The sequence below is a fragment of the Chiloscyllium plagiosum genome, chromosome 16, assembly GCF_004010195.1.
Source record: "Chiloscyllium plagiosum isolate BGI_BamShark_2017 chromosome 16, ASM401019v2, whole genome shotgun sequence".
In the NCBI taxonomy this organism is placed as follows: domain Eukaryota; kingdom Metazoa; phylum Chordata; class Chondrichthyes; order Orectolobiformes; family Hemiscylliidae; genus Chiloscyllium; species Chiloscyllium plagiosum.
Genome location: NC_057725.1, coordinates 7,440,772 through 7,460,183, shown reverse-complemented (window position 1 = coordinate 7,460,183; position 19,412 = coordinate 7,440,772). Strand labels below are relative to the sequence as shown.

At 43.2% G+C, this 19,412-nt stretch overlaps 1 protein-coding gene across 8 annotated transcripts in view; it reads right to left on the bottom strand.

Moving 5' to 3' along the window:
- The window catches only part of ano5a (anoctamin 5a), a 201,600-nt gene that overhangs the window by 99,431 nt on the left and 82,757 nt on the right, over positions 1–19,412 (bottom strand). For 3 of the 8 annotated variants that reach the window (XR_006313884.1, XM_043705403.1, XM_043705404.1), the window contains 2 exons: positions 17,915–17,956; positions 75–185 (listed from right to left, as the gene is read on the bottom strand). The exons of 3 other annotated variants lie outside the window; for them this stretch is intronic. Coding sequence is in view for 4 of the 5 variants with exons in the window: in XM_043705403.1 (XP_043561338.1) it covers positions 75–185; positions 17,915–17,956 (153 nt within the window). In the remaining variant the exon portion in view is untranslated. The remainder of the gene's footprint in view (positions 1–74; positions 186–17,914; positions 17,957–19,412) is intronic. 2 more of the 8 variants (XM_043705405.1, XM_043705406.1) reach the window with 1 other exon arrangement.

Genomic DNA, 19,412 nt, shown 5'->3' with positions numbered 1-19,412 from the left:
TCTTCCCTAGATTGCAGACTTCCATGACCATTACATGTGGAATGAATATCAATATGAAAAGCCATAGTTCTTACCATTTTCTTTTCGGCATCTTTAGGATCATCCACATAGGAAAGGATGAAGTCAATTCTTCTGACTCCATCGCAGAAGAAAACAGAGTCTTTGCTGTGGATCTGCTTGTCAATCTGAGGAATAAGCAGAAGATGTGATGCAAAAACCATACGGCTGAGCAAAGGGAAAACAGACCCATTTTCAAACTCTGACACGGCAGGTACTGACCAGAAGGTAAATAATCTGGACACAGCTGCAGCAGAGAGACCATGTACACTTATTCAGCGATAGCAACGAGGTACGCAGGAATCTGGTGCACAAGAATGCTCTTGGTTCTGACAAAGTGTCTTCTGATCACAAGACTAGGTCCCTCATTCATTTGTTATTTACAGCCATCGAACACAACTACAATTGTAATATAATATAGCTATTCTTGCTCAACAAAACAATTATAATGCAGCATCCTTCTTTGTCTGGTGAATTTTAGAGAAGGGAGTTGAAAGACCTTCCTCAGAGCATTCATCTTCAAGTTACTTTGTTATCTAACGTTGATCCAAATCACAAGGCAGCCGACTGAGTCACCACATAAATCAATGCAAGGCTAAAAGTAGGAAATGACAATAAAAATTGCTGTGTTGCTGTAAAATGCCAAACCTATCGGATTTGCTACCATCCTTTATGGCAAGAAACAACCTCATCTGATGACTCTAAATGCCTTTGTGCAACTAAGGATGTGCGATAATAACAGCCCTCCACTGTGTCAGTGTCTTCCAATTCTGAAAGCACATTGAGAAAAGGACAATATATGCTATGCAGTTAGTGACCAAAAAACTGCAGATGCTGGAATCCAAAGTAGACAAACAGAAAGCTGGAAGAACACAGTATACCAGACAGCATCAGGAGGTAGAGGAGTCAACGTTTCAGGCATAACCTTTCTTCAGGACTACGCAGTTAGTGTCTTATTTTGGAAGACTGAAGAAGGTTATTGGAGAACTAGGGTCTAAAAGCTGAGATTGAGGTCATTGATCAACAGGGAGCAGTGATCCTTGCTGTTCCTGTATGTTTAGATTAGATTAAATTCCCTACAGTGTGGAAACAGGCCCTTCGGCCCAACAAGTCCACACCGACCCTCCGAAGAGCAACCCACCCAGACCTAATCCCCTACATTTACCCCTGACTAATGCACCTAACACTATAGGCAATTTAGCATGGCCAATTCACCTGACCTGCACATCGTTGGACTGTGAGAGGAAACCGGAGTACCGAAGGAAACCCACGCAGACACAGGGAGAATGTGCAAACTCCACACAGACAGTTCCCTGGTGCTGTGAGGCAGCAGTGCTAACCACTAAGCCACCATGCCACCACGTTTCAGAGACTTGGGAAACTTACAACAACCACAAAGTACTGAAGAGGTCCGACCACTAGTATCGTAGTAGGCTCCTCCAAACCTGGTACAAGGCTGCAGTCCTACAGTCATATTGTCTCTGAAGCAATCACCAAACTAGATCCACTCAGTAAGACATACCTGACACCAAGCAGCCGCTCTGCACAGAACCTGGCTGCAGCAGGAAGTTCCCCAGGAGGACAACAAGGAGAATTTTCCAATGTCCTTAACCCATCCTTTACAGGACAAGCTGTTTTGGTTTAGTCAGAAAGGTATGAAGCCAATCGAGAGACTTGGTGACGAATATGCAGAGGGGAAGGCAAACTATCAGTGGGAATGCGCAAACCTGCAAACCTTCCCATTTATTCAACCATTCCAGCAAAACCTTCTCTGCATGTAGCGGGGAAATGGTGACTGAGTGGTAATCTCAGAACCCACTGAACTGGAGTGGAAGCAAGGCATCCGTGATCCTAAGGGGCTGCTCACGATAAAGTAATTGTGTAAATGTTGATGTGTAGGTGATCTGGTAACTGATCTGTTGCTAACAAGGACTCCACCCTGGAAACAAATTCAGAAGCAGATTGTCATGTTCAATATTGCTGGAGCAGGACAATGGTCTGGCATTCTACCCTGACACAGAATTAAACAGCTTTACGTGGATGAAATTATGCAGGCCCCTTTCATATGGAATTGAATACATCCATCACACAAAAACAGGCCTTTTTAACTGGTTTATTTTTCCATGGTGTATATAATTCATGCAAACCTCTTCCTGTTCTAATTTAATTTTGTAACTATGCCTTTCTCCTTTCTGTATGCATCATTCTCTTAATGCAACAACTCTATCTATTTCAACCACTCAGTTCTTTCCTGTCGAACACTGTACACTCCCTGTGTAAGAAATTTATCCTAAATTCTTTAACTGAACTGCTGGTGATTCTTTCACATTTCTGTTGCCTTGTCCTGGCCTCACCTACAAGTTGAAACGGTTGCTCCACACCAACGTTATCAAAGCACTTGATTATTTTAAATGAAGTCTATCAGGTTCCCTCATCTTCAATTCCTTTTCAGGAGAAAGCAGCCCCCAGTTTGTATAATCCTTGCTCCAGTTGAACCCTCTTAATTCCTACAGCATCCTTGCAAATTGGCTCTGAATTGCCTGCAGTGCTTCAATCACCTTTTTATGGTATAGACACTAGAATAGAGCACAATGCTCCAACTGTGGACTCATTGACAAAGGTTCTAAGTACAGTCCATGTAACCATTCAGAGCTTCTCTGCCTTTTGTATTCTATGGCTGGGCACTTTTCATTTATATGTGAATTAATTCTGCTGTTTTGAGGCAGCCAACAGAACACAGAGCTCATTGGAACAATGCCTTTTGATTTTCAGTCACCCATTGGGTAGGAATTCTCACCCAGCTGAGTCTAGATTTAAGAAGGTCGCTTCCTTGGGTTACATTCTGCTGTGTGGATCTCATCGGGTTACACTTTAAAATAAATAAAATTGCCTTTAAAAGCTGAACTGCCACCTGTGTCAATATAAACACAATATTATTCAGATGTGCTTTATCTCTTGTTCAGATCCTATCCACAGCAAGCAAGAAATCCTCAATTATAAACCACCTCCTCCCCCCCTCCCCCCTGGAATAAGGCTGTGCTTCCAGAGATTCTGAAAGATTGATATTGAACATGCAGACAGTTCTCATGTCAAGATTAGAGTGGTGCTGGAAAAGCACAGCAGGTCAGGCAGTATCCGAGGAGCAGGAAAATCAACGTTTTGGGCAGGATCCTAATGAAGGGCTTCTGCCCGAAACATCAATTTCCCTGCTCCTTGGATGCTGCCTGACCTGCTGTGCTTTTCCAGCACCGCTCTAATCTTGAGTCTGATCTCCGGCATCTGCAGTACCCACTGTCTGCATGCAGATAGTTCTGTCTGTGTACACGTTGTGAAACACTCTGCCAGTATAAAACACGTAGCACCCAAATAAGCACAATAAATGGGTTGGAGTGACATCACTTGCACAGATACAGCACATGAATGTTTTGCTGAGAGTGGTTTGAGGTGTCAGCACACATTCTCTTGATTCTAATACAACACCCATTGTCATTTAAAAAAATATGAACAGAGGAGCAAAGTATGAGATTACCTGGAGCAGTGCTATCAGGAGTCTCCCATGCTTTCAGATCAGACTAGTATCTAGTTTAATTTGCACCAACTACAAGATTCATTTTATGGATTACAGATGTAATGCTGAATTAATATTAGAGTCTCTAAGGCATTCACTGAATGGATAATGTCACTGGGCTAGGAATCCATGCTCTGGGGACATATGCTCAAAACCCACCAAAGCAGTTGGTGAAACGTAAACTCAACTATTGAGTCTGGAATTGAAAGCTAGTCTCAGTAATGGTAACCATGACAGCTCAGGGATGGTCATAAAAGCCCATCTGATTCACTAATGTCCTTTTAGGAAGGAAATCTGCCTTCCTTCGCTGGTCTGACCATAAATGAGAGTGCATGTCCAGTTCGGTTGACTCTTTACAGCCCTCTAATAGCCTAGGAAGAGACTCAGTTCAAGGGCAAATAGGGATGGGTAGCAAATGCTGTTCTTGCCAGTGATACCCACATCCCATGACAGAAAAAGATAGGTAGATATCCAGGTCTCAGGGAACTAATATCAACCACACACGATCCACCTTCAATACTTACTCACTCCATCTATGCTGCATGTTGACTGCAGTGTACATTGTGTTATAATATGGTTACTCCATACACAATGGTTAGCTCAGTTGGCTGGACAGCTGGTTTGCAATGCAGAGCGGGACCAACAGCTTGGGTTCAATTCCTGCACGGGCTGAGGTTAGCATGAAGGACTCTCTGTTTCAACCTCTCCACTTGCCTGAGATGTAGTGACCCTCATGTTAAACCACCTACAATCATATATAATGCCAGCAGCCTGGTGACTTCAGCTTTACTATTTGTAGGGTGCATTACAGGAGCTCGTTAGAATGGTCTTGTTGTTACCCCCAATAAAACCTGAGGGGGGCCATCATATCCAGATTCCTTGTCCAAATCCCCTGCCTTGAATATGTATTGCCTGGACATGATGATGACTGGCCCAATATGCTGGAACTCCCTACTCGGTTACTACAACACAGGGATTGCAGCAGTTCAAGAAAAAAAAGGCTCATCCCCAATCTTTTCAGGAGCAAACAGTGATGGGCACTGATGATGCAAGTTGGGGGAATAAATATTTACCAAACTGCTCTTCCCCATCCAGTGACAGTGCTCTTTTATATTCACCCAAAAAGGAGGACAAACTTCAGCTTAACCTCTGATTAGAAGTATCAGACTACATTCTGTGAACAAAATTCTGGAACTGAGCTTGAACCTGAGGTTAGACTTGCCTGAAATTACCTAAAATGAACTCTAGAGTGGATTCTTGGGTCAGAGTATAATTGTGGATTGACACAGAGCAAAATGAATCGTTGAACTAAATTATAGGCAATTTCTCTCGCTCTCAACTCAACAAATAGAGGTGTATGTCTGTGTGTGCACGTCTGTGTGTGTGTGTGTGTGTGTGTGTGTGTCTATGTAACAATTGTGTATACTGTACTCCTACAGCTGGTCTTGACCTGTGCTGGTTTTTCTTGTCTACGGCTTGTACTCGTTCAGTTGCTGCCAATGAGGCTGTCATACATGGTCTGGAATTCTCCATGAGATAGGAGGATGGTAGCATGGAAACGGCGTGTCAGTGCACATAACGTCACAGACATTCCAGAGAACACAGCGTGAGTCAGCCACTCACTAAAATTACATACAGTAGATAAAAACTTTGTAGGAAATGCTCTCACACTGACTAAGCTGCAACCACTCAGCATTAAAACCCACCTTTATTCACACAAATCCATACACATTCATTGAAAAAGAATTTGGTCATCAACATGTTTTAAAGGAGCAGTTTTTAAGAAAAGCCCTACTTACTCAAGATGATGTTTCCCAACTGTTTTAATTTTTAACTCATCAAATTATACTGAGTTGGCCTACTTTCTTTAAACACATTAAACCTAACACTGCCCAGAGTGAATAGCTCCAGTTCTGTTTATCTCTCATCATTATAAAGAAAAGCCCAGGAATATGGGCAGGGTTATAATCCCAGCTGATGGCAATACTTGAAAAGTCAGACTTGAGAATTAAACCTTACTTGACAGATCATATGATTTCTTTTTAAGTGATGGTTAGTCACTGAAACGTATTTAAATGAGGCTGCAGATGTTCTTTAAGAACAGAAGGTAGTGAAAACAAACCAAGGAAAATTGTAACTTAAAACAGCAAAGTTACAAAGTATTGCTTAACTTCATCAAGTCCAGAGAAATGAAGTTTCTATTTAAGTAACTCCTCCTAATTTCTTTTCTGTGGATAACGGAGACAATTTTATGCTTCACTTCCAAATCCAGCAACATGAATCTTTCACAAATCTAAGGGCCTGAATTTTCTCAATCATAATAGCAATGAGCCTGTAACACAAACTCTCCAAGCTTCTAGAGACGAGAAAGCACTTCTGTTAAGGTGATTGGTTTCCCCTATACTGAACTGAAAAGAAGTCTGGCTAAGAAAAAAAGACCGTTTCCCTTTTGAATTAATATCTTGTTTCTTCTGAACAGCCCCCAAAACAAATCTCGTGTTTTAGGACTCTGCTGCTCATGAACTCATGAGTATATACATCTTCTCCATTAACTCTACAGGAGTTGTGTCAGGCACTTGATTGCAGTTGAGTGTTTTCTTGCCAATAGTACATTTAGGTCACTGTTCAGAATGACTTTGACCTTTCAAACAAGACTCCTACACAGAACTGATCAAAATCGCTCTGCCTGTATTCCAGAATCCAGCTTCCTAAAGTTATATATATGTGTGTATCTTTAATCACACAGTAACATGGTTTAATTGTATATTGAGTATAATTTCTTTAAACGTATCTTTCCATTTGGCAGAATCGCACTGTTACACCACACATTAAAACCACGTGTTACCACTAGAGCTATCGTAACAATCCTCTCCCTGTTGGCCTCTTATCTTGCACCCACCCCCCCAAACTTGAATTCAACCAAAATTCTGTTTCCCATGTGCTAATCGACATTAGCTTCTGTTTACTCAGAAGTGACTTCTCATTTCCATTGGCAACCAATCTGAGAACATCAGCAATTTCAAACACTCACCCTGGTTTTCAAAGCCCTCCTTCCCTTTTTTGATCTCACCATTCACGGTTCTAGAAGGTTCCTCAGTCCCTCCAATGCTCCGATCTTGGTCTCTTGTGGGCAGATTTTCACTGCTCCACCAAAATCTCTGCCTTCAGCTATTATGGCGCAAAAAACACTGGAATTTCCTCCTGGACTTCTTTACCTCTCCATCCCTATCTACTTTTTCAAGATTCCTCCTTAAAACCACCCTCAGCTGAGCTGTTGACCACATTTCCTTGTTCACTGGGCCTGTAAAATTACCATGATGCCAACACCTCCTGCAGCATTTGTCCTGAATATGCTGATTTAAGTGTATGGAGGTTGTCCAACTTAATATTCAATGTTTGCTTTGCTTGACTCTTGTATACTAAACATTTTTGTGCTTTTAAACCATGGAACTTTGTGGCTTCATTCTCTTAATAAACAAACAAAAGTTCAGATTTTACAAAAACATTACTGACATTGACAGAGATCATGAGATACTTACCACATAACTTTCAACATTTTAAGTCCCTTCTAGTCATTTGATATTATCCTTAAATTCCTCATTAAGTCACAGATGAATCTTTCTTTTGTTTTACTATAGCACCCATTTTTAATTGAATTGTTCCTTTATATCTTTCCAACTGTTTACTTATCACCATATCTTTTGATATATTTCATCAACCAACTTGAGTATGAGTCATTCCTCATCCGTGTGTAATTGGAAGATATTTGTTTGTGACTGGAGTACAGGAAGTCCTCATGTAAGATTGTGGTGGCTGTATTTCTGAGAAACATGACTTTAGGGGAAAGGACTCCTTTAATTATCTCACTGCTGCCAAGGCAAAGGAGTGGCTATGGGCAACCGCATGGGTCCCAGTTATGCCTGCCTTGTTATGGGGATGTGGAACGATCCTTGTTCCACTCTGACACTGGTCTCCTCCCACAACTCCTTTTTTTCTGTACATTGACCACGGCTTTAATGCCACTTCGTGCTCCCACCAGGACCCTGAAAACTTCATTTTATCCCCAATTTCTACCCCTCTACAACTTTCACACCAATCATTTCTCACACTCCCCTTCCTTTCCTTGACCCCTCTGCCTCCATTTCGGGGAATAAACTGCCCTCTGGCATCCACTACAATACCAATGACTCCCATAGCTACCTGCACTACAGCTATTCATACTCCACACCCTGCAAAGTCGCCATCCTATTCTCTCAGTTCCTTTGGTTATGATTTATCTGTTTGGATGATGCCATCTTCCAACACAGTGCTGCTGACATGGCTTGCCTCATCCAGAACCGTGCGGAAAGTGAGGACTGCAGATGCTGGAGATCAGAGCTGAAAAATGTGTTGCTGGAAAAGCGCAGCAGATCAGGCAGCATCCTTTGCTGCTCCTTTGATGCTGCCTGACCTGCTGCGCTTTTCCAGCAACACATTTTTCAGCTCACCCAGAACCGTGGTTTCCTGCTCATTGTGGTTGACAGGGCCCTCAACCACATCCGACCTATCGCCTGTGTTACCGTCCTTGACCCTCTCATCACTCACAACAGAATGATGGGGTCTGCCTTGTACTCACTTTTCATCCCAACAGCCTTCGCATTCAGAGTATCATCTCCGGTATTTCAGACAACTCCAGCAGAATGCCACCAAACACACCTTCCCCTCACTCCGCCCATCCGCATTCACGTGGATCATTCCCTCTGGGACATGCTAGCCCATTCCACAACCACCAAAACCACCTCCCCCGCCCTACGGCACCTTCCCATGTAAGGGCGGCATGGTGGCTCAATGGTTAGCACTGCCGCCTCACAGCGCAAGGGACCCAGATTCAATTCCCCCCTTGGGCAACTGTCTGTGTGGAGTTTGCACATTCTCCCAGTGTCTGCATGGGTTTCCTCCGGGTGCTCCGGTTTCCTCCCACAGTCTAAAGATGTGCAGGTTAGGTGAATTGGCCATGCTAAATTGCCCATAGTGTTAGGTGCATTAGTCAGGGGTAAACATAGGGGAACGGGTCTGTGTGGGATGCTCGTCGGAGGGTCGGTGTGGATTTATTGGGCCAAAGGGAATCTAATTTAATCTAAATCAAACCGCAGAAGGTGCAACACCTGCTCCTTCATCACCTCCGTGCCCACCATCCAGGGGCCTAAACCATCTTTCCAGGTGAAGCAGCATTTCACCTGTTCCCCCTCCAACCTTGTGTATTGTATTCGCTGCACCCAAAGTAGCCTAGTCGAGAGACTGGTGCTGGAAAAGCACAGCGGGTCAGGCCGCATCCAAGGAGCAGGAGAATTGACGTTTCAGGCACAAACCCTTCACCAGGGCTTATTCCCGAAACGTCGATTCTCCGGCTTCTCGGATGCTGCCTGACCCGCTGTGCTTTTCCAGCACCACACTCTCGACTCCGATTTCCAACATCGGCAGTACTCACATTCTCCTACCCAATGTGGCCTACTCTGCACTGGAGAAATCAAACAGAGACTGGGTGATTGCTTTGTGGAACACATCCGGTCTGCGTGCAAGCATGACCCTGACCTTCCTGTAGCCGGTCAGTTTAACACTGCGTCCTGCTCGCACGCCCACGTGTCTGTCCTCGGCAGGCTGCGGTGTTCCAGTGAATCACAGTGCAAACTGGAGGAACAACATCGCATCCTCAGACTCGGCACTTCACAGCCTTCTGGACTTAACATTGAGTTCCTCACCTTCAAATTGTGAACCAACCACCATTTTCTTCCCTTTCTTTAGCTTGTTACATTCTGCTATCATGTCCTCGCTCTCCTCTTCCATCTCCTTTCAGGTTTGGCAGTTAGACACACCATTGTTCTGCCATTCTCACATTCTAATCACTTAATCTGAACTATCTTAATCTGAACTATCAACATCTTTTCTACACCAGCACCCTACACCCACTACTCCTGCATCCACCCCCACACACAACTATAGCACTTCACTTCAGCTCTGACGGAGAATCATCTAGACTCAAAACTTGAGTTTGCTCTCTCTCCATGGATGCTGCCTGACTCGCTGTAATCTCGAGCATTTGTTGTTTTCAGTGACTCTAGTTCAAGTCATGTTCCTTGGGACATTTTATCACCTTGAAATAAAATGCTGCACCATTCATCTGCATTCATAGCTGATTCAATGCACACAAAACATGTAAATCACTGAATGTAGCAGAAGTACGCATTTATAGTGGATAAACTGATAGATACAAGCATTACAATAGGGTCATTACTCCCACGAGCTGTGCATTTGTGACATATATGATGTGGAGGAGCCGGTGTTGGACTGGGTGGACAAAGTTAAAAATCATACAACATCAGGTTATAATTCAACAGGTTTAATTGGAAGCACTAGCATTCGGAGTGCTGCTCCTTCATCAGGTAGTTGTGGAACTGGATCATAAGACATTGAATTTATAGCAAAAGATTACAGTGTCATACAACTGGAATGATATATTGAACAAACCTAGATTGTTGTTAAGTCTTTCATCTTTTAGAATGGGTTGTAGATTTCAGTTCATTAATATTTAAATCCCAGAACTTTTAGGTCAGATTCTCAAGATAAGTTTTTTTAAAATAAAACCTTAAATTGACATCTCAGCTAAGACAATGAATTAAAGTGTGAGGTTGGAGTCTGTCAGTATCCCAATCTTGAGTCAGACTGGTTCTACATACAGTGTGGCGCTGGAAAAGCACAGCAGGTCAGCAGCATCCGTGAAGCAGGAGAATCGATGTTTCGTGAATAAGCCCTTCATCAGGAATGAGACTTGTGGGGTGGGGGGCTGAGAGATAAATGGGAGGGGATTGGGGTTGGGGGTGGGGGGAGGTAGCTAAGATAGATGAAGGTGGGGGAGTTGAAGTATTCAGCCACGGGGTGGTAGGGTTGGTTGGTGTGGGTGTCCCAGAGATGTTCGAGGGCAGCTGGTGGTCATGACTAGACTATGGCGACAGAGTTCAAGGAATTTCAATCCAAACAGGTGGGTGGGAACATGCTGTCCAAGAAAGATGGGCCATTCATGAGCGTTTACTGGAAAGGGACATGAAAAGGCAGGGCAGGCGTGGAGTAGGATGAGGATATTGAGCTGGAAGAACAAATATTTTCCAATCACTCCTGAACAGACATGTGCCAGCCGTGCCACATCTGCACGGAGTCGCTTTCCAGTTTCTATGCCTCTACACTGCCAGCGAAGGGAACCGCTGAACTGTCAACATTTGACCTGGTGCACAGCTGGGATTTAGGGAAGCACGGTGGCTCAGTGGTTAGCACTGCTGCCCCACAGCGCCAGGGACCCAGGTTCGATCCCAGCCTTAGGCAACTCTCTGTGTGGAGTTTGCACATTCTCCCCGTGTCTGCGTGGGTTTCCTCCCACAGTCCAAAGATGCGTAGGTGAAGTGAATTGGCCGTGCTAAATTGGCCACTGTGTTCAGGGATGTGTAGGATAGGTGCATTAATCAGGGGAAATGTGAGGTTGGGGAATGGGTCTGGGTGGGTTACTCTTCGGAGGGTCGATATGGACTTGTTGGGCTGAAGGGCCTGTTTCCAAACTGTAGGGATTCTAAATATATACACCGGCACCAGGGATGCTAGTACAGATACACTGAAATCAACCTGCTTGGGAATATTATGTGGTGCAGGAAGGACTTGAACCTGGGTCTCCTGACTATGAGGGAAGAACACTATCAGTGCACCATAAGGACTGTAAGTGCTGGCACTAGCAAACACTTCAGTCTATGGTGATTGGGTGAATTGAGCTAGCTTTGGATGTGAAGGGAATGGTAGATCTTTAATGAAATGAGTTTGGAACAAAAGCATGAATGAATCCTCTGGTCTCATGGAGAGAAATCCTTCAGGTAACTCAACAAAAAATTACACTTAGCCAAAAGATTCAACCCCCCCGCCCCAGTTGTCAGATTGTTGGAAGTCCTATTTTGCTGACAGCATCACAGTTATATCTTTATTCCTGATGAAGGGCTTTTGCCCGAAACGTCGATTTTGCTGCTCGTCGGATGCTGCCTGAATTGCTGTGCTCTTCCAGCACCACTGATCCAGAATCTGGTTTCCAGCATCTGCAGTCATTGTTTTTACCTCACAGTTACATCTGTCTCATCACGAAAACTGTGCTGAAATGAAGATGTAATTCTCGGGTTCAATTAAAAAAAAATTGAGGGACTTTTTTTAAAGATTAGATTAGATTACCTACAGTGTGGAAACAGGCCATTCGGCCCAACAAGTCCACACTGACCCTCCGAGGAGCGACCCACCCAGACCCATTCCCCTACATTTACCCCTGACTAATGCACTTAACACTATGGGCAATTTAGCATGGCCAATTCACCTGAACTGCACATCTTTGGACTGTGGGAGGAAACCGAAGCACCTGGAGGAAACCCACGCAGACACTGGGAGAATGTGCAAACTCCACACAGACAGTTGCCTGAGGCTTGAATCGAATCTGGGTCCCTGGCGCTGTGAGGTGGCAGTGCTAACCACTGAGCCACCGTGACTTGCAAAGGGAAAATTTAATTCTTAACCAACAACATCCATGTTGCATTTCCCACTAGACTAGCACAGTAAAGCAAATATCTCAGAGTTTAGCCATAGTCAGGGCACTTGATTTATAAGAGATCATAACGATGGGCACTGGATATAATTATCATGGCACTTTTGAATTTATATTAAACATTTTAAAATTAATTTTCTCCATCAGTGAACAGCCTAGTACGGATACTGCAAGGGTAGAGTGACTCATTGAACTACAAATTAATTTGCATATTAGAGCTGAAAGCATTATACAGTATAAAGGTTCTTTGTCATCAATTTGCTCAACTGAATTGAAATAACACCTAATTAATAGACACAGTCCTACAGGCAAAAAATAACATGAAATTCAGACTGTGAAAGAGAGTAGACAAGATATGAATGAAATGCTAGTCGAGTTGCACTGTCAATAATATAACCTTCATCATTAAACTGCAACAGTTGAACTACTTGAATAAACTACTTGGGCAGCATGGTGGCTCAGTGGCTAGCACTGCTGCCTCACAGTGCTGGGACCTGGGTTCAGTTAGACTCTCATGTGACAGCCTGTGTAGAGTTTGCACTTTGCCCCCTTGCCTGCATGGGTTTCATCTGGTATCCTCGCATCGTCCAAAGACGTGCTGGGTACATGGACTGCCAATGAAAAATTGCCCATAGTGTCCAGGGATGTGTAGGTGAGATGGATTCATCATGGGAAATGCAGGGTTACAGAGAGGGTGTGGGTTGGTGTGGACTTGACAGGTCGAATGGCCTGCTTCCACATCGTAGATACTCAATGGGTTTCTAAAGACATGTAGCTTCTTAAATGTTGTTGGAGATGCACTCATTCTCAGAATTCCACAACCTCACCCCTGCCACCACCACAATGGCACCCATCCCACCCATTACCACCTTGTTTCTCTCAGTATAAACATGCAGTGGCTATCACAGCTGGTTTCTGGACACCAGTGATTGCTCACAGGACTCAAGCACAGAATTGTTGTCCTACAGCGGTCATAGCTGATGGAAAGTCCAACGCTGCACAAACAGGTGTCTGATTTGGAAGGAATAACCTTGGGCCCCTGGAGGAAGGGGATGCAGGATCTTCATTGGTTCTCCAACCAGCAGACGAGAACACTGCGCCTGGATTAAATCTGTCAGGTGCACAAGTCAACCAGTGATGGCTCAATGGTTAACACTGATGCCTCATAGCGCCAGGGACCCCAGTTCAATTCCAGTCTCGGGCAATTGTCTGTGTGGAGTTTGCACATTCTCCCAGTGTCTGCGTGGGTTTCCTCCGGGTGCTCTGGTTTCCTCCCACAGTCCAAAGATGTGCAGGTCAGGTGAATAGGCCATGCTAAATTGCCCGTAGTGTTAGGTGTGTTAGTCAGGGGTAAATACAGGATAGGGGAATGGGTTTGGGTGGGTTTCTCTTTGGAGGGGTGGTGTGGACTTGTTGGGCCAAAGGGCCTGTTTCCACACTATAGAGAATCTAATCAAATATGCAGCTCAGACCACAATCAAATTGTGCATGCTCTTGTTGAATGGCAAGAGGGAGCTGAATGGACTATACTTGTCCCAAGATCTTTTGTTTACAGGAAGATGGTGCGGGCTAATGGTATTTCAATGGAGTCTAAGATTGAGCCAAAGCATCACAATTTCAGATTTTCAGTAGATACCATCCTGGTCTCCATCTCATTGGTTGCTATATAGATGGATTCCACATTTCTTCCATTGTAAAGTTGCCTCACAATATCTACTAGGAGAATTTTTTTTTTCTTTTTTGGTTGGGGTTGGAACGGAGGGAGTGGAGGGCTGCACGTTCCGAGGGTGAGAGGTTGGAGTGGGTGAGAGGGGTGGAGAGGTTGAGGCGGTTAATGTCGCGGCACAGTTGGCTATGAAGAGATCGAGGGTGGGTTTTTGATTCCTGAAGAAGGGCTCATGCCCGAAACGTCAATTCTCCTGCTCCTTGGATGCTGCCTGACTTGCTGCGCTTTTCCAGCAACACATTTTCAGCTCATAATATCTACTGGTATAACAGTGGAACAATAGCATTTGAGAGTTGGTCAACTCAGTTGGTAGATGGCTGGTTTGCAATGTAGAGTGATGCTAACAGTGTGGGTTCAATTCCCACACATGCTGAGATCACCACAAAACAATCCACTTCTCAGCCCCTCCCCTCACTATGGAGACCCCCAGGTTAAACCACCACCAATTGTCTGTCTGTAATGATTCCAGTGCGATTATGGCAATATTTATAAAAATAATTTATGATAGTATAACCATGACATTCTGAAGCTGCACATTTTTTTTCAAAAGAGAAACATTTCTGATTTAAACTCTGCACACTGCAAGTTAAGGTCAAAGGTCTCTTCGAGATAGATAACCACAGGTATGTCTGTTTATATCAGAACTGTTTGAGAATAGTGTTAGCTCAGTCTCAAATCCAACAGTAGGGAGACAGATCCAAACAAGTAAAGACCCCTGAAATACAAAGGGATGAGAAACAGTGTGAGGATTCAAGCTTCTGAACAGCAAGGAGATTGGTGACACAGTTGACCAGATGGCTATTGGGTGATGCAGAGTGACATCAGGTTCGAATCCTGTACTAGCTGTACAGAGATCTGCCTCTTAGCCTAGTCTCATGATTAGATTCCCTACAGTGTGGAAACAGGCCCTTCGGCCCAACCAGTCCACACCGATCCTCCGAAGAGTAACACACCCAGACCCATTTCCCTCTGACTAATGCACCTAACACTGTGGACAATTTACCATGGCCAATTCACCTGACCTGCACATTTTTGGACTGTGGGAGGAAACCGGAGCACCCGAAGGAAATCCACGCAGACACGGGGAGAACGATTCCGATAACCACATACTATTGGTGTGGTGCTGACCCGCTGGCAAATAAATCTGTTTGATGATGATGTTTACATCTCGTGTACAAGTTAAAAGACAAGACAGCTTTTGTTCTCTGGCTTGAGACCCAGTAGGGAATTCTACCACCTGCCTCTAACGCTTGAAATCTGAAGAACAAATCATACTGTAAACCAAGGGTGAAGCTCTTTGAATGTGGGGAACATGATTTAATGGAGAGCTAATAACCAAGGCCTCTGTCATTGAAAGCTAGGAAGAGCAGCTACTGACCACAGTACTTATGCACTCTGCAACTGTAACAGAGATCTTCCACAGCTTTTCTGTCATAAGGTGTTCTTCTGGTGTCTCTAACAACATTGTAAAATGTCTTCTTCTCTAACAACTCCACACCCTCCTGAGTATTGGATTTTCTTTAAAGCAACTTGGGATTTCTCCCCAACTCTGCCCTGATTGTTTTTGGAAATTACTTATAGCACCTCTGCTCCTCTGGACTCTTTTCTCTGAATGTTCTGGCCCTCTTTCTTTCTCTGGATTGTAAAACTCACGTCAGTAAATGCCTTCGCAGTTATCTTCCCAGGTGCCTTGCTGGTCATTGACTAAAACCTCATGATTTCTTGGAAATGCTGTCCTTAGTTTACTGGTCAAAATTACTCTCTGACCTTTGAAACAAATAAGACCATCATGGAATGAAAAATAAAATGAGTTTTAATTCCACTTTGGAACCTGAGTTCCCAAATAACAATATAATAATACCATGAGATTCCATCAAGGAGGTGGCATGGTTTCTCAGTGGTTAGCACTGCTGCCTCACAGCGCCAGGGACCCAGGTTCAATTCCTGCCTTGGGTGATTGCCTGTGTGGAGTGCGCACACTCTCTCAATGTCTGCGTGGGTTTCCTCTGGGTGCTCCTTTTCCTCCCACAATCCAAAGATGTGCAGGCCAGGTGAAATGGCCAAGCTAAATTGCCCCTAGTGTTAGGTGCATTAGTCAGGGGTAAAGATAGGATAGGGGAATTGGTCTGGGTGGGTTACTCTTCAGAGGGGTGATGCAGATTTGTTGGGCCAAATGGCCCATTACCATACTGTGGGGAAGCTAATCTAATCTAAATGACAAGAAGCAATTATATCAGACTCTTCCGAATTCGAGGCAACAAGATTTGAATGGAATGTCACATTTGGCTCACTTCTTCTCTGAGCAGTCATAGACAGAAACAGTATTTGCATAAAGTATCATATATACTCCAGTAATAGTTCAATTTTTTTTTTACTATTTTTAAGGTTAAATTTATGGGGTCGACTATTACTATTACTGGATACTATTTTTGAGGGGCTGAAAAATTCATGCCTGTCAAAATTCATACCGTTATCATTAGCAGACGGCCAATGAATCTCTAAACAAATAAAGATAAAAACACAACAAAGTACAGTAATCCTGAAGACCCGGGGTGGAGCTGGACGAACAGCACACTGACTCATAAATGTTGGTCCGTTATATGTGAGGAGCTAGGATCGACTTTTACACAAGATATATGGAACATTCCAGATTTTTGTGGCCAAAACTAGGGGGTCGACTTTTCCATGAGATCGACTATCACTCGAGTATGTACAGTACTTTGATGAGACTGTGCTCACTCACTTTCCATAAAGTAATATGAATGAATGGGAAATCTAGTCAGCTTGCTGGCTAATGTTACAGCCGAGTGGTTGATGAGAGGAAATTAGTTCTTTTGAGCCATAATACTTCCCCTACAACATGTTTCCTCAATATTGCCAGTTAATTCCATCAACCTACTCATTTAATTTCCAAAGGAGAAAATGTATTTGTGCACAAATTCTTGAGCATGCTCAGTTTGATGATGCAGCCTTCTTTGCCACACACTCACGAAAGCACATATATCACACACCCGTAAGACATGCTGCTTCTCTGGCTCATTTCCTAATAGAAGATATGTGCATTACTGAAAAAAAAAATGTTTCCCAAAAAATAGTTGTGTTGAAGGCACAGACTCTCACAAAGCACTTCATTTCCCAGCACGGCATGCGTGCATTACATTGAAAAGATATTAATTAGACAGTTTTGTCATCTTTCTCATTAAGCTTTCTGGTAAAGTGGCAATTCTACCAAACATGCAAGTACAATTATTCTAAACGAAAGCAACTTGCAACAGTTTCAAGGTATTATTTGGTATGCAGAATATATCCATATGCTGACAAGGCTCTGCCGTACCATTCAGCTGCTTGGGTTAAATGGCATAGTAATTGTAAGTGATCTCTAGCCCAGCACAAGCTTCACAATTTAATGCAGCAATGTAAAGCAGGCTGTAAGAATTTCAAAATAATTCTAAATGGTGAAATAGAAAAACGTGTTTATCCACATTTCACTAGGTCAGGGGTGTTGCAAATGGGAACACCAGACTGTATAAGTACTTGAACAATGTTATTTAAATTTATCATTTGTAATTCTTAATTGTATTCTCAAGGTTTAAAATCCCTTTGTTGTGAGGCACAGCAATTAAAAACCAATAAAATTGCATGACCAATAAAGTCCAAGGGCTTTTCAGTAGAAGCAAAATAAAATTAGCTCGGAATTAATCCTGGAAATGGGACAGAATTAATGGTGTTCTGCAGTTTCCTGCCTGAACCATTTGAATTGAATAAAATATAATGGTACAAAGGCAAATCAAGTAAGGAAATGATTCACTCAGTGCATCAATTTGGAATGAGAACCACTTTATTTGTTAAAAACAGGAGTAAATTTTTGAATATTAAAGGATACATTGCTGCTTTAACTGTGGGTAACTGCGGGCTCCAAGCCACTGTTATTATTTAACACCGATGATGCTTTACCATACAGTACCCTGAAACGTCTATTCACGAAGAGCAAATGTTTTCTCTGCATCTGTGGAGTAACCATCCAGAGAGTCAAAATAGTACAACACTGACAATGAAAGACATCAAACCCATGCAGGACGTCAGTAACAGTCCCATTACTAATCCACTGTACACAGCTTATCCAGATAGAAGTAGCATAGCGTAAGATTCCTGCACTGCCAATTTAAGCTCACCTGCCTTCATAAAGCAAGTTTTACCAGTATACACTACCAGAATGGCCACTGGCTGACTATATGGACAGATAAAAAAGAAGATAAAACAGAGCTTTGATAAGAAGGCCCATTCAAAAAGTAATCCACCACTGCTAGTCACTGAGAAATTGAGTTATAAACACAGAGATCTCCCTGTCCATGAGCACAAATAGAACAACTAAGAAATGCTACACCAAAATACAGTTACAAATGTACTCCGTGCTATACAACTACTGAACTGTGAAGAAGAGGGAAACCACAAATTGAATGTTTGAGGCATTTAAAATTGTGTCAGTACTTTCCTGTTGTATGCACTGAATTCCACATAGGCTTTACATCAATTAGCAATGAAACAAATTATTGCAGCTGTTCAGATGTGGCTTCAAATCCTAAGGAAATATGTTGGCGTCTCATCTAATAACAACAGTTTAGTGAATAATCTTTACACTGCTCTCACAAACCAGAGGCCAGGTCAAAGCTACAAATACGTAGGAAAATCTCCAAAACTCTTAACTTCAAGACAAGTCTTGCTGCACTAAAACTGACGTAGATTCATTGTTGTTTCTGACTTGTTTCCCTGTATCTCACCGAATCATTCCACAATCCACCCTCTCCAATTTACCCGGTTAAAGCTTCATTTGATGGCCTTCATTTCATACTATCCAGCCTTATGTAAAAGGGACTTGTGAGTAAAGGGACCATTTGGCCATTGGATGCTCTCTGCCATTCAATATGATCATGGCTGGCCATCTGTCTCAGCCAATACATCCCCTCTCTCCTCATACCCCTTGATGTTTTTTCATTTCCAGAAATCTATCTTTTTCTGTCTTAAATATATTCAGTGACTTGGCTTTCACAGACTGATGTGGTGGTGAATTCCACAGGTTCACCTTGAAGACAGCCTCACAAGTAATACCTTCAGAACTTGGATCAAATTGTTATGAACGTCAGAGGAATAATCAGTAAGTTGGCAGAGTTATGAAGATTGATGCTGTGGTAAATAGAAACACGATCAAAACTGGTGTTGAAGGTCATCAGATCTGCCTCAATCTCACTGAATGGCAGAGTAGTGTTAATGGGCTGAATAGTCTATTTCTGTTCCTATGGCTTATAGTCTAAGTTCTGAGGAGCATAGACAGTTGAATATGGAGAAAGGTTTCCCTTTAGTAGAGGGGTTAATAATCGGGGGTCACAGTTTTAAGATGAGGAACAGGAGTTTTAGTTTTAGTTGAGGAAAGCCTTTTTCATCCAGAGAGTTGTGGGCATCTGGAT